Consider the following 15,744-nt stretch of genomic DNA (forward strand, 5'->3'; position numbering starts at 1 on the left):
GGAGACCACCCTCTGCCCTTTTAGGTATGCTATCATGCCCCTTGCACAGAGGCGAACTGGACCCCGACAGAGATCCTTCATGCTCACGAGACCAAGAAGCGATCTGTTGGCATGAACGGCAAGGGCAAGCTGCAGCAGAAGAGACATCCTGCAGCCACCGGGGCTGTCACAGTCTCTGCTGGACACGGGAGGGTGAGAGCGGCTGGGACACGCTCCTCTGCCCCTGCCTCTGCGCTGGCCTGAGCTGGGGAGTGACCAGGACGTGCCCGAGGCAGGCAGCAGCTCCAGCTTGGACTGTATCTCCTGTTCCACAGCAGAAGCTGAGTTTTGCACCCTGGGAGAAACACTTGCACATCCGTGGTGAAAACCTCCAGGCGAAAACCTCGAGGCCAACCTTACGGGACAGAAAAGCCATCAAGGAGCCCCCGAGCAGTGGCTGAAACGTGGCCGTGCTGCTGGAGCCGCCGAGCGGGCCAAGCAGCTCCCTGACCTGCCGGCTCAGACACGCTCGTGCCCCGGTGTTTGGGTCCACTGACGGACGACCAGACAGGCTCCCGCTGGCGGGAGTTAGTTATTCAAAGACCAGAGAGGGGCTGCGGTGCCAGGCTGCTCATGAGCAGGCGGCAGCTATAAAAAGCCTCGCAATTGCCTTCCAAGCTGGTGATTCAATAACAAAATGCAAAAGTAATATTAAAGCTGCCTGCTGTGCCAACTGCTGGCTGTCTGCAGCAATAAAAATGCCGTAAATCTGCTCCAATTAAAGACTGCACAGAGTCTAAGAGGAGGCTCCAGCTGAAGCCGGGAAAATCCCCGGTACGCCGAAATCGCTGGGGCAAACCCTGCACGCCGCTGCTTGCCACTTGCAGGGGACTGGAGCTGGTTGGAGGGTGCAGTGCTGCAGCCTGGCCCTGCTGATGCTCACTTTTGAAGTGTGAGAGGGTTTTACAGGGTTAGAAGAGCTGGCAGTACCTGTGCCCCATGTTCAAACACGAGGCACAGCTCGGGAATGCTTTTCTGTGGTTTTCTAAGCAGACACAAGCTCTCAGGGTCAGGTCTGAAGAAACTGAAGTTGCTGCTAGCTCTGGAGACTGCTGGCAGTCTAGTGGGACCTGCTGGCACGCTTGGGCATGTCCATGCCTTCCTCAGGTGGACCCCAAGGAGCTTACACCTTCCCACAAGGCAGGGAGACATCCCAAACTCCTTATTTGTCTTTAAAAACAGGCCCTAGGAGCCTGAGGCACCCCAGCAACCATCGGCTCTCTGCTCCTGGTGGAAGGTTTCTCCCCTGTGGTCTGTTGGAGGCCATCCTCAGCTCAGTTTTTGGCCATTTGCTCCTTGGAGTGGGCCCTCAAGGGTTTTTCTCCTCTGTGGCGCATTAGGGAGTTCAAAGAGCCCTGGGGGCAGGCGGGAGGCAGGCATGTGGTGCTGGGACGCACAAGGACAGGCTTGGTTTCCAGCGCAGGTCCCATCCTGTCCCAGCAGCATGGCCCGTGGCCTGCGGGATGCCTGGGGCAGCCCTGGCCCAAGCAGCCCCTCAGTGCTCAGCGTCCCACGCACCCTGGCATGGCCCCGGCATGGCCCCCAGCCCTCGGCCTTTGCTCCTCGGCCAGCAGGCACGGCCAGGGCTTCCACTGAGGGCACTGGGCATGCCCTGATGGGAACTTTTCAGCACTGTTTCTTCCTTGCTGATCCTTTAATTGGGGAAAAAACAGATGGGTTTAGTTAAATCTCTGCCAGAAAGGAGCTATTCGTCTCGGATGGAGGTTCTAGCCCAAGAGGAAGGATTTGGCCCTTTCAGCCTGGCCAAGGGCCACGGCGGGGTGGTGGGAAAGGGGCCCTGGGCAGCTGCCCCCTGCCCGCTGCCCAGCCACGATGAGAGCTCTGCTCTCCTGCTTCGGGGCTTTGGTGCAGGGAGCTCTTTCAGGGGCAGCCCCTCCGTTTCTACCCAGCCCCTCCACCACACAGCCAGCCCAAACCCTGGACCATGCAGGGGACTCGTGCTCCTTGGCATCACTTTTGTATACAATAAATCTCAAAAAAAAACCTGCTGGCTTTGCCCAGCTATAAATGAGGCATTTAGTTCAACTTAGAAAACATTCTGCGAGCCCCGGCAGCGTGGACAGAGGGACAGGGGAAGGAAAGCGAGGGGATAAATAGGTTTTCCAGCCAGGGTAGCCAGGGCTGTCCTAGTACTGATGCACGAGCCCTGCCTATGGGCAATGGAGATGGGGCATGAAAGAGCAGGCTACAAATAAACCCCACATCCGAAATGCGAGGAGGGGAATCTTTCTCATGGGGAGAGGTATGCATGACGTGCTCATCCCGCTGGCATCCAAGCACCTAATCTTGCAGTTGTGCTGAGTAAAGGCCAGTTCTGGACGAGGCAGAGATCCCCAGGGAAATGTGCCCTTTGCAAGCGGCTCCACGGGAAACCTCCGCTGTTTTCTTTATTTTTCTTAAAACTGCAACATCCTAGCTAGGTTGAACTAGATGATCTTCTGAGGTCCATTCCAGCTCGAATTACCCTCTGATCCTACGTTCCCTAAGAAATTTTTCTCTTGGCCTTTCTACCATATAATGGCTAAATCCTTTCCCCTTAAAAACAATACTACAAATGAGAAGTGCTTCTGCAACGCGAACTGGTGTAACTGGGATGAGAATTCGGCCCAGTGAACTGCAAGCTCCCAGCTAGCCAGAAGTAAAAGGGCAGCTCCCCAAACCTGCCGCACGCGGTTTTCCCGGGGACAATTTCCGATCTCAGGGTGTGGTGAGCGAGGCGGGGGTGGACAGATCTCACAGACAAGTTCCTGCTTCGAAGGGAAAAGGGAGGTTCAGATTTCTGCCGGTTTTTAGCAGAGGCTTGTGAACGAGCCCTTCTTTTCCTTGAGGGAAGAGAAACGTATGCCAAACACTTGCGTGGAGGGTGGAAGGCATGGTTGCAAAAGTCCTGCTCTACCTTCCCAGCCTCTGCTCCTTCCCAGCGGGATGGACGGAGGAAGGGGGAAGGAAGAGAGAAAGCAAGGAGCGTGTGAGCACAGGTCCCTGTGCATGTCTGGGTCTCACTCCTAGCATGATTGCGGCAGGCTGATCCAAGATGGATCTCATCCCGGGTCCTCTGCTTTGGCCCTTCACGTTCGAAGAGGCTTGAGATTTTCTGTGGAGTTTCTCGGCTTCCAGCACAACCTGTTAGCAAACGGCTGCGCGGTTGTCGGAGGCTTGCTTGGAGGGAATGCAAATCTTTCGCTCTGCTGCTGAGATCTTGACTCATTTGCTGCAGAGGTGGCTATTTTTGCTGATCTGACATCAGGTTCACAGCAGCCTGTCCGACCAACTATTGTGCAATCCCTTTGTGAGTAAGAAGCAGACTTTCCATTCCTGATTTAGCTAACTTTTTAAACTATCCAGGACTAAAATATATGATGGGTGAGACAATGAAGCTCATATTTGGTGCTGATCCCTGCACGGCGCCCTGGAGAACACCTCCTGTTTCAGAACCTTTCCTATTGACATATGAGATAAAATAAACGGCGCGGTCCTGGAGGACAGCATGCTGCAAGAAATAAGTGTAACCTCATCTTACTGTAATTTATTACATCTCGGAAAGCTTTGAAACTCAAGCATTAAGCATGAGGCTTGAATTTCCAATTCCTTTCAAGCTTCTCTCATAGAAATGTTTACTATAAAGTAATTTTATCGTGGAATAGTTTTTCTTTTATTCCTACACTTCTCTGTGTTTTAATCCCATGCAACAAAGCAGCCAGTTTTTTACAAGAGCAATACTGCCTTTTCCTTGCACCTTCCTTCTGAAGGTGTCAAAGCCCATTATACATCAAACGTGATCTCACCTCTGAAATAGCAAAGAAAGAGGCAGAATGAAGTCTCTTCCCTTTGCAGGGTGAGCGAGGGCAGGGAAGGTACTGTGGCTGCCCAAAGCCAGAGCGAGTCAGGATTTCAACTGGAAACCAAATCCACGTGGATTTTATTCACGCGTCCCCTTGTCACCACTAAGCACAGACCATGTCTGTGCATATGCAACTCCTGCATTTAAATATTTAATTCTAAACCCTGGCTCAGTATTGTTCAGTACTTGAAGTTACGGAGAAAAAGATTGACCCAGAAAGATGCTAAGATGTCCTGCTTTGCAGAGACATGGGGCTCCTGGGGGAGGCCAGACCTGGGTCTGTAAGTCTTGGAGATGCGCCCAAAACCTGCCGCAGTCAGAAAGCAGGGCAGGGAGGGAGGACACCAGTCTCTGCAGGAAGCAAAGCTGTCAAATAATCAAGAAACGGGGTTGTTTGGCTTGTTGGTGGATGCTGGTAGGACACGGGACAGCACAAACAGCTGTTGGATGTCGGTTATGTGTTTTCCCCTTGCAGAAGTTTATTCTGCCCAGCAATGTCCAAAGCAGACTGGGGATGGACGTGCACATGGCCCAGTATGGAAATCAGCTTTCCAGTACACGCCACCAGTAGTAAGACCTATAAATTAGAAATGAATGGAGCATTTTTTGCCTAAATCATCCACATTGTTTTAAAAATCTCAAGCACTGCTTTAAGCTTAAGTGGTTCTTATTTACCTGCTTGGGTTCCAGCTCTGGAAACACCCATGGGGATACGCTTTGCCTTAAGCGCATGCGTGCCCTAGTAGCAACGGTATCATTAGCCTTCTGTTTAAATGTGGGGAAACAATTTTAGGATTAGGGCTAGCTGAGTTTCTATTTCAAATAAAAATCCTTTACGAAAGATGTTTCTTTCTGCTCTTTCCAGTCTCCTGGGGAAGATAAAAATATCACCTTTCCCTTCATGGGTTAAAGACATTCAGTAGATTTGGGGAATTCCTTCCTAACACTGGCCTGGATAAAAATAATTGTGTGATAAAAATAATAACTTAATGCTACAACCCTGACATGCTCCACGTGGCATCTACGGGATCCTGAAAGATTTTCCATGGAAATCATTTTCTAAATGAAACAGAAGTCTTCAACCAGCTTGTTTCTAGAATAATGTTTTCTGTGTGATGTTTCTATTTTTCTTTCAAAAGACGCTGCATACCTAAAAATGGAAGTTTTGTGACTGAAGCCTGAAGCAGCGTGACGCGGAGGTGCTGACCTGGAGCGTGAGGGCATCGGGGTGCGGGTGCTGCACCATCCTGAGGCCCGAGCCACCCCGAGGGGTGACCGTAACCGGTGCACGATGCTGCTCCCTGGGCGCGTGCTTTTTCCAAAGGAAGAAAAATACTCATCAGGCCGCTCCATTGCAAAGCCCTGGCGCTGCCGAGAGACTGGCATTGCTCCGTGAACACCGGCTGAGCATCTCATGGAGATCTGTTGGCCGAGCGAGGAAAAACTGTAAATCCCGGGAGATGCGGCACACTGGATGCCTGTATTTAAGCAACACGAAGTCCGTGCGGTGTTGGCCTCACTCTGCTGCCTACGGCGGCTTGCCACGCAGCTCAGCCATCCCGGCCTCGGGAGTGGCAGTCCTTGCAAAGCGAAAAACAGCTGGGGAGTAACCAGTTCAGCCTTTCGACTTTCATCTACCTGCGTTTGAGAGTCAACACCCTTATTTTTTGGTGAAACAGGATGTACAAGACCTCCCACTGAAATGGTAATTAAGAGGGAGACTTTCATATAAATCCAAGTGCCAGGAGTTGCGCATGAACTGATTTATGTGCAGAGATGGGCAGAGATGACCGAATGATTTCCAGCTCCGTGCCAGGAGCCTGGTTCCCCACGGTCTGCCTTATTGCCTCCCTTTTTGAACAGAGTAACCTGTCCAGAAATGCTAAGTTGTATTGAAATGGCAGGTGGTGCTTTGAAACACTTCCATTTGTGCAGGTAGTCCATAGAAAGTCCTGCCTCCTAAGCACAGGGGAAATGGGAGACATCCTTACTCCTGTCCCCAGGTGCTGCCAGGGGACACCCCCAGCCCTTCCCGGGATCCCCCACTGCAGTTTCACCCTGTGCCAGGCTCGATGCTCTTCCCTGCGACTTCTCTCTGTTCCTCACTCCGCTCATTGACTTGGTCAGAAGGATCTGATGATACAAATTCCTTCCACCAAAATAGCTCTAATTCCTGAGCCACTCGCATTTGCATTTGGTCTGGGCGGAGAAACGAAACCCGCAGCTCTGGCGATGGGAACCCTTGATGCTCTTAGCGACCTGCTCACATGCAGGGCTGGAGCGAGCCGTGGTTGTGGTGAGAGGTTGTGCCCATTCCCCGGAGGCTGAATGCACCACGTGTGATCCCCGAGAAGCTTTCTGAGCCAGGGAGCGAAACACAGGAAAGATTTTTGCAAAAAAACAGGGAAGGCCGTGATGGTGTTGAAGGTCTCCATCTCGAAATCCCAGGCAGCGGCGGTGCTGGAGTGCAGTCTAACACCTGAAACCCACCCGGCACTGATTTTCAAAGTCCGTGTGAGCCCACGGGGCTCTCAGAGACGCTGCAGATGGCTTTTTTCCCCATGCTGCAGCCTCCTGCCTATCCGCCTGATCCAGAAAAGGTGCTGGCAAATGGGCGAGGGCTCCAAAAAGCCTCAGGATGATGTTTAAGGAAAGGGAAAAAACAGATACGGGAGCATGAGCTGGGCCGGCCTGGGACAGCAGAGGCCGGGGCTGCCCGGTGGCGGCTGAAGGGCGGCCACGCAGGAGCGCGCTTTGCCGAGGGGGCTGCCGAGCCAGCGGAGAGACCCGACCGGCTCCGGGGGCTGGGAGACCGCGCCGGACTCGCAGCGAGGGCTGGGTTTTTATTTGTCATAGCCAGGGTAATTACCCCCGGGAGCAATCACCGAGGGCTGCGGTCGAGTTTCTAGAGCTGGAAGTTTGGAAATCGCGTCCGGGTGTTTTTCTGCTGACCGCCGTCGCGCCCAGGGCCTGGCAACCAGCGACCGCCGCCTCAGGGGGGCACCGCTGAGGGCGTCAGCGACCCCGGGCCCCCAGCGCGGCGCCGCCGCCGGGGGGGCAGCGCCCGGGGACGGGTGTCCCCGTTACCTCTCACGCCGGCGGAAGCCAGGCCGGGGGCCGAGGCCTGAAAAACCCCTTTATCGACCCAAAACGCGGGGACGCGGCGAGGTGGGGGGGAGTGCGGGTGGGTGAGGGGAAAGCGCGCGCCCGCCCCGCGCTGCAGCACCGCGCGCACCGCTCGCTGCAGCGCCGGGCGCGCGCCGCGCCCCCCGCCGAGCGTGCTGCAGCGCGGGGCGGAGCCCGCCCCGACAGGCGTGGCGGAGGCCCAGTGAGAGGAGCGCTGGGGGCCGACGGGCGGGCGGAGCCCGCCAATGAGCGCCGAGGGGGCGGGGCGAGGCGGGGAGGCGGGGTTTGGAGGGTAGCGTGTGGAGGTTGCTATGGCCGTGGCTGGAGAGCGGCCGCGGCGCGGGCCAATGGGCGAGCGCGCGGCGGCGGACGGACGTGGCCGTCGCCCAATGGGAGGGCGGCGGCCTGCGGCGGCAGGGGCGGGGCCGGCGGCGGCGGCGGCGAGCGGGGGGCGGAGGGCTCGGTGTGGCGCTAAAGGAGCGCGGCGGGCGGGGGGCGGAGCGGCGCCAGTGCTGAGGAGCCGGGCGGGCGGCGCGAGCTCCGGGGCACGGCGGCGGCCGGGCGCTACACAGGTGAGGCGGCGGCCACCGGCGGCGGCCGTGACCGGCGGCGGCCCGGGGCTCCCCGGGGCGGGCGGGGGGGCTCGCCGGGGGGGGGCGCGGAGACAGGCCCGCCCGCCGCGAGGGTGGGCGGGGGCGGCGGGCCCGGCACACAAAGACCCCCTTGTGCGGGCCGCGCCGCCCGTCCCGCCCGCCCGCCCGCGCCGCCGCATCCCCCCGCTCCGCCGCACCGCCGCCGCTCCCCGCCGCCGCGGTGAGGGGAAGGTGGCCATTTTCTCCCTTTCCCGCAGCCTCCGCGCGGGCGGGGCGGCGGCTGGGCGGGGGGCGCGGGGCTGCGCCGGGGAGGGGGCCGCTCCCGGGGCCCGCGGGGCCGAGCCGCCCCGGCCGCCTCCTTTGTCCTTCGGGGGGGGCGGCGGCGGGGCCCGCGGCCCTGCCGGGGGGCTCCGCGCCCGCTCCCGCGGGAGGACGGCGGCGAGCATCAGCCTTCGGCGCCCGGGGGCGGCGCGGCTCCTGCGGCTCCTGGGGCTGCCCCTGCCCTTGAAAATGCCCGGGCAGCGCTGAGGGCTGCCACTCCCCATCCTCCCCCCCGCCCCCTTTTGTTTAGGGGAGCCGAACATGTGTAGGGATTTTGGGTTTTTTTTTTTCTCCTTTTTGCACGAGTCGTCTTTTGGGAGTGCTGGATTCCTGCATGATAAATGTGCTCATTTGTGTATTTCATTTGAATGCTATTGTTAACAGAGGAGCCTGGGTAGAGTAAGCTGCAAATCGCTTTGCTTCTGCAGAGGGTCTTTTGTGATGGACTCGGTGCAATTAAAAGCCAAAGTGGAAAAATGACCCTGAAACTGTGATCCGCTGATGTTGGGTATATTCCTCAGGAACTGGTATGAAGTCAGTCCATGCATTCATTTCAGTCTTCAGCCTTTAATTCCGCTGGGGAACAATACCGATTAATTTTGTCATAATTTTGTCATACCCATTTTATCTGGCCTCTAGGTTTCACTACATCTCAGCGTGCACAACTGAGACCGAGCTTATCATAAATGCTGCCTGTCATACCTGGGCAGGGAGCTTTGGGAGACTTGACACCGCGATGCGTTTGCACACGAGGGCGGCAATGGCGTTTCAGGTCTTTGTTGGAACTTCAGCTGTAGTCTAGCACAGTGGAGACAAACAGCTGTCTGAACTGGGGTTGAAAGCTTGGATATTAAATTTGTGAGCGTCTTGAGCTAACTGTAGCATTCCTTGACTAATTTCTTTATTTTCCTGGCTGAGGAGTCCTGCTATCACTTAAGGTGTCCCCTCAACGATTCCCTCTTTCCTCATTGACTTTTTCTCTCAGAGGCTCTTCTAAAATACTTTAAATGTTGAGTCATCACCTCTTGATTTGAATTAAGCCGTCTGTAGTAAACGGTCTGCTCCTCAAACCTCTGAAGAGTGCAATGACTTCATGCTTACTTTGCATTAAAAGTTGGACAATGTAAGAAATGTCCATGCCGTAGATGGAGACACAACTATTGTATTTAATTACATGTTCTTCTGAGGATGGGTGTGTTGCAGAACGTCTTCCATCAGGGTGCACACCATAGTATGAAAGATGACAAATGCAGTTTGCGAAACCTTCCTTGCTTTTGAAGCTAACCTTTCGGTTACCTGCTGGAAGAGGCTACCATTAGCTAACGTAACATTCTTCAGCAGAAAAGATCTAGCGTGTGGAAAAACAAGATATTTAATGACCTGAGTGCTAGGTGTCAGGCTTGACTTTGTTGCTCCTCGGGCAGTTCCAGATGAAACTGCTAGCTCCAGGAATCCTAGATGTGACAGTCTTATTAACTAAAGATGCGGTGGCCTCTCTTAGGTAGAGGCAAATAGGTAAAATGAGTGTGCGGGAGCTCTCGTCAGCAGTTTTTTCTTTCCCCTTCAAATTACCCATGAAGCTGTTGGAAAATCTAACATCAGTCCTTGCTGAGTCTTGAGCCTCAAGGTACACTTGAGATCTGGAGACATTTTTTTGGAGTATAGTCATGTCAGCGCTCACGACTGAGAACAGAAGCAGGCAGTACAAGTGCAAAAATTCTCATGTTTTTCAGGAAGAACATGAGCAAGGTTTAGCTAGCTTAATGTCTTGCAGAAACCCCCGGTGTCTCAAGTTCTTGTCTGTAGTTCAAAATCCACATTTTAAAGCATATTCTCACCACCTTCTGGTTATTGTAGTTAGCTATCCACTGAACACTTTTTATATCTATATTTTTTTTTACTGCTCAACTGAAGTTGAGTTTACTGGCAAGCTTTTGTTAAATTTGCTCTTCTTCGTTATTTAAGGACAGAAGACACGCATATTTTTCCTGCTTGTTGCTCTCACATTTGTTGCAATGTCTCTCCATAGCTGATGCACAATTAGAACCCATTTATAGAGTTCTGTGTTTTGGGTCTGGAATTATACTTGACAGGTCATTTTAACTTTTGCATGGCAGTTGGTTTGTTCAGAGGGCCGCTGGGCGAACAGGGGCTCTTGGTTGTATGGCAGCTTCTTTAGACTATGGAAAAAATTAACAGTGCTTCTTCATCAAGGGAAGGTACAGATAATAGTGATAATCACTTAATTGATGTGCTATAGCTCCATTCATTTCATTGATAAGAACATGGTATGTAACATACTCTTTGCTTTTTTTTGCTCTCCAATTTACAGGGTAACTGATAGTGGACACCTTCCCTTTCTACAATGGCACAGAGATCTGGACAGGAAGATCCAGAGAGATACCTCTTCGTGGATAGGGCTGTAATCTACAACCCTGCCACCCAGGCTGATTGGACTGCTAAAAAGTTGGTGTGGATTCCTTCAGAGCGCCATGGTTTTGAGGCAGCCAGCATCAAGGAGGAAAAAGGGGATGAAGTGTTGGTCGAACTGGCAGAGAATGGAAAGAAAGCACTAGTCAATAAAGATGATATTCAGAAGATGAATCCTCCCAAGTTCTCTAAAGTGGAAGACATGGCAGAATTAACCTGTTTAAATGAAGCCTCTGTATTGCATAATTTAAAGGATCGGTATTACTCTGGGCTCATCTATGTAAGTACTAATTATTAGATTCATTACAGGTGCTGATTCAGCTGAACTTATCTGATTCCCCTTCCTTTACTTATCCGAAATGTGGGAAGGGGTCTTGGCTCTGATTTCGATAGCCTAAATACTTTGTGGCCTTTTGTGTGTATTTAGATTAGTCCAGGGTCTTTTTCCATGCTGTGTACAGGTCAAGAACTCTGTTGTCATAGAACAAATAATAAAAAATTCTCCTATGGAAATAATTCTGCAAGCATCTTTCAAAAATAGAATGCTAAATGGCAACTCTGGGTGCTTAGCTCATGCCGCTTGTTAGAGCACTTGCCTCAGACATGCTTAACTGATACAGTGAATAGTATCAAATGGCTTGTTTGAGCTGATGAGAGATTACAAAACCTAACTTTGCTGAATACCTGTTGCTTAATTGCTCGTATGAATAAGCATATATCTTGCTTTAACTTGCTGCGTATTAAAAATGATAATAAGAGGTTATGCTATTATTTAAAAGCTGGAGTTGGAGAGTGCTAGGAATGCAGAATGTCTTTTTGGAATCTAATATCAACTTAGTGGGCCAGGAAAGAATGTGTTCGAGTGCTTAAAATAAACCAATAAGATAAAGCTTTCTTTTTTCAGTGGTTTTGAAGCACTGCTTGGAACATCTGGCTTATCCCCATCTTCCTATAGAGTTAGAAATCGCAACGCCATTGATGCTGCTTTTGACCCCGTTCCTTCCTTGAACAATATTAAATGAGTGTCTGTGGCGTACAGTTGAGAGTAGCTCCTTGTCTCTTGGCAAACTGATTGCATAGTGACTTGTTGAGTCAGAGTATCATTAAGAGCTACAAGTAGACTTTCTATCTTAAAAGAAACTGGAACATCTGCTTAAATGCTTGGCTCATTTTAATAAACACTTGTTCTGAAGCTTGAATCCATTTTATTCAGTTCTGCTAGTTAGTTGGCTCACTTTCCCTTCCGTCTAGGTATTAATGGGGTACCTTTTTGCGTGGCCCTTGGTAATAGTGGGACTTATTAAAAATTATGTGCAACTTCAAAATATTCTTCATATTTGTGCTTTGTCAGTTTCTTGCGTGGGTTTTTGGCTTTTATCCTTCCAAGACCTTCTACCAAGTCCCTTACAGCAGAGCTCAGCAAAAAATACTTCTGGAATGATTCCTGCAAGCTTATAAGTAAACTAATTGGATAATTAGTAAGGACCAGATTGAAAATTAAAAGTAAACAAGTTGATAGGTCAAAAGTTTTCAGTATATGTATCAATCATAATGCTAGTTGTTATGAAATTCATTACAACTATTATAACTGTATTTCATTACAAAGGTTAAAAGCTGAAGGCCTTAAATGTCAAAGCAAGCTCTAGTCTAAGGACTCTATAAAGTAAACATAGCCAGAAATGCTTCTGGAGGATGGTGTTGAGAGCCTGTCCCTCTTCTGTAGACACAGATGATACAGTCCGGTTACTTTGGATGGCTGACAAATTAAAAAAGTCTGCTTTGTGAAAGGCTGGCTTATTGTATACGTGCAGTTTGTGATATCCTATAGGTGACTTACCTTTTTTTTCTTCCCTACCCCCTTCCCAAAAGGGTGCTTTCTGCTTTCATTCTTTAACTGTTGGGGCAGACTCTAAAACTTGGTTCCTTGGCATTGAGGATTACTGCATCAGTACATTACTAATGACCTTGCCTGCCCTTGAGCTGGAAGAAGTTGGTTGGGATCAAGAAGCTAATGGATTTGTTGGCCTTAACTGGAGGTCTGAGTTACAGGAACATTGCTGGAGGATGCTACTGTTACCAAGAATAATGTTTCTATGCAGCTGTAATAATGGCTTCTTGTTTGAAATTGAAGCTCAGCTTATTTTTTGAAGGGGGGGGGGGGGGGGGGGAAACAGTTGGGAGTACTATTAGGGTAGAAGCTGAATGCTGGCGAGGTTCAGCAGGCCATAGAGAGAAACTGGTGGGGTTTTTAGTGTGGTTCTGGTAGGGATCTCTGTCAGGGATCCCTGAACTTCTTGAATGTGGCACTGGCATTGCTGCTGCTGACGGCACAGCCTGGAGCGATTGCCGCTGCCTGCGTAACCCGCTGATGTTCGCTTGGTGTAAAGAAAAGAGCCAAAGGTAACTGAGCTGATCAAGTGAAGTATGGCGGTTTGGCCATGACGAGAGTCAGTTAAAGGTATGTTTTGACTTCCAGACAGTACTCATAATAACCAAACTGAAATCTTCTATTTTGGTGTTGGTCTCAAGTAGTTAAGATGGAGATGGTGAATCTGTTTTGGTTTCCTTTAATTCACAATAGGCAGCATGCAGCATTGCCTTTCTAGGAAGTAGAAGATGACAGACTGTCAACTGAAGTAGATACACGTTTCCTTTCGATCCCTAGAAAGGAAACAAACAAGCTGAGGAATTTGGTCAGTGGGTCTCGTCATCGGTCTGTAATCTACCTCTTCAAGATGACTCTGCTGGAGGAACAGGGAGGGCTGACTAAAGCTAGCTAGTGCCAGTCGGCATGACCTGGGCAGTGACGCTCATCTCATCAAGAAGAGTTTCAAGTAATGTCTAAGTAGGGATGGCGAGGAGTTTCTGGAACTTCTAGCATTTCTAATGTCTGCCAAGTGGCACGATCTTAGCCTCTCAGTCGCATTATTACTGTGCTGTGGGAGATGAACACAAATGGAGAATCTGGAAGACCAGTGGCTTGTAAAAGCATGATGTCAATGCTTGGTTCTGTCTCTATTTCTGGTCTGATCATGACAACACAGAAGATGAACGGTAGCAGTTCTTGTACACATCCTGCGGGGAAGAATGGCTGGAGTGTAAATGATAGTGATCCTAGTTTTGTTTTGGAGATGAAATAACTTCTTATCTTGCTCCACTTTTAACATCACCTATTCCATTCCTCAACACAAGGTTTATTTTGAGTGTAACTGAAGAGTATGTTAAAAAATTCTTTCCTAGTGAAGCTGTACTATCTTTGCAAATTCTTTTGAAGTATACTATATGTGTATATATTCAGCCCTGAAGATGGGGCAAATCTATCATTCTGACTTCTTACACTTTCCTCCTTAACCCATCAATGACTAAGCATGATCCTGCAGAATCTGGAAGTCCCTGAGATGATCTCTGCTCATGTTTGAGGCTTGGTTTTTATCAAGTGCAAGTGTTGCTTCTGTGAAGGTGCAGCCATCTACAGCAGGTTTTTTTTTTATCATTAGGAGAATGAGAAAAGGAGTAGGAGTTTGCACTCTTCCTTGTGTTTCGTAGCTGAATTTTTCCAAATTTTGTGCTTTTCTAGGGATATCAGCATTTCTTATGGCAGGGATGTGTCATTTGATTCACTAATACTCTAAATTGGTCTCTCACGTCTTACTGTAGTGGCAGCTTCTCATGGGTTTTGGTTACCTTAAATGCTTGTTAACTGTCAATTCTTCAGCTTCATATAAAACTTCACTATTCTACCTGCTTTGCTGTAGGGTGGCCAGCTTTAACACTAACACTAGCTTCAGCGTGTATTTAGTAATATCCTTCACAGCTGTAGATCAGAAACTGGAGGTGGTTCATTGTAAGGGTACCCAGGAGGAACACCCAGGGGCTTAGGAGGGCCTTTGAAGATTTGGAATAAACGTGATTTTGCTCAGACTGGTTTTGTGGTTGTTCTTGAATATCCTTATACCATGATGAACTGAGTTCCAGTATCTTTCTGGGGGCATTGCTTTAAGAAGGGGCTCCAGTTGTCAGATGTTTCGGATCACCAAGGTTTGCAGCCTGCGTGAGGAAGCATCTTTATTTTTATAAGACCTGTATGTAAGATGCCACTGTGAAGGCTTCTAGATATCAGCCCTAGATTTTGGTTTCTGCTTAAGTCATGTCAGCAAAATATGATTTCATGGAGGGGCAGGAAATAATCTTTGAATCAGACAATGAAATGGAGACATCCGCTGGAAAGAGTGGTTGTTAAGGGTCCATCAGCCTTGAATGCCACTCAGTTCTCAAGACCGGTTGCCTTAATGCTTTGTGACAAGCTGTGATAGGCAAGATTACTGCTACAGTAATTCTCCTTGTCACCGCTTCATGAGGTTTGAGGTTTCTCATGAACCAGCTTCCAAAATCTTCATGGTCCAATGTGGTATCTGAATGTAGGAAATTGCCAACTTCGATTTTTAAACTGCTGTGCTGTAAGCTGTGGAGGTTCAGGAGCAGTTTTGCTCGTGGCTCAGAGGTTTGTGGTGTCAGTTTGCTGTTGTGGGGGGGCGTGCGAAGCCCAGCTGAAGAAGTGACTTTGGCTGTCCGAGCTATAGCTATCTCCTTCAGCTGGAGTCCTGGGAAAAGGGAGACGCTTGAAAGGGGTCTCTGGTTCTGGTGGGAAGGGATCGGAGTGGCAGGGGAGACAAACAAGAAGAAGGATTTAGTCTGAAAATAAGGCACTAGAAGAACAGATGCTGCACTTGACAATGTGGAGGGGAGCAATACTCGGTGCTTTGATGGAGAGCTACGAATAAGGTTTGAAAGCTGCAAAGGAGTTTCGGGTGTAGGAAGAGGCATTTTCTCCAACTTGATATCTCTGTACTTTAACATCAACAGTGTATTAGCTTCAGTGTCTATTCAGAAAGCTTATATATAGGTATGTCAGTTATGTTCAAAATTAGGCTTCTACTCAAAGTTTACTACCCAATTTGACTCATATGGCTGATCTGAAGGAAAGAACTGTGTCAGTATTTTTTAATGTATTTAAGTTGGTTTTTTTACCGTTTTGTTTTCCCTGCGCTTGGAGGAGAGCGTGGCTAGTTAATGTGCAGTTTGAGAGTCCTTTTCTTTCACTTCAGAGCAAGAAGGTTCTTTTTTTTTTTTTTTGAAGTCTGAATGTCAATTTTGAGATGTGCTATACCACTTCTAGAACTGCAAAAAGCAAAGTGGTCAGGAGTGTTCCTGATCACTCTAAATAATGTTTCAATGCTTTGTTAGGCAGCATTCTGGATATAACTTTCTTAGCATTTTGAATTTTTAAGTCTAGTAAAAGCATTTCAGTTCATCAAAATGCAGCTCGTTGCATAGATCAGGAATGTAAGTAAGTACCTCGTTTCTACTAAATGG

General features: G+C 49.7%; 1 protein-coding gene across 1 annotated transcript in view; it reads left to right on the forward strand.

Annotated features, from left to right (window-relative positions):
* Positions 1 to 7,517: 7,517 nt before the first annotated feature.
* The window catches only part of MYH10 (myosin heavy chain 10), a 105,718-nt gene continuing 97,491 nt past the window's right edge, over positions 7,518 to 15,744 (forward strand). Inside the window, exons 1-2 of the mRNA XM_082326730.1 lie at positions 7,518 to 7,599; positions 10,274 to 10,651. Of these exons, the coding sequence (XP_082182856.1) occupies positions 10,307 to 10,651 (345 nt within the window). The 5' untranslated portion in view covers positions 7,518 to 7,599; positions 10,274 to 10,306. The remainder of the gene's footprint in view (positions 7,600 to 10,273; positions 10,652 to 15,744) is intronic.

Source organism: Platalea leucorodia (genome assembly GCF_965183815.1).
Source record: "Platalea leucorodia genome assembly, chromosome: 14".
Taxonomy (NCBI): Eukaryota; Metazoa; Chordata; class Aves; order Pelecaniformes; family Threskiornithidae; genus Platalea; species Platalea leucorodia.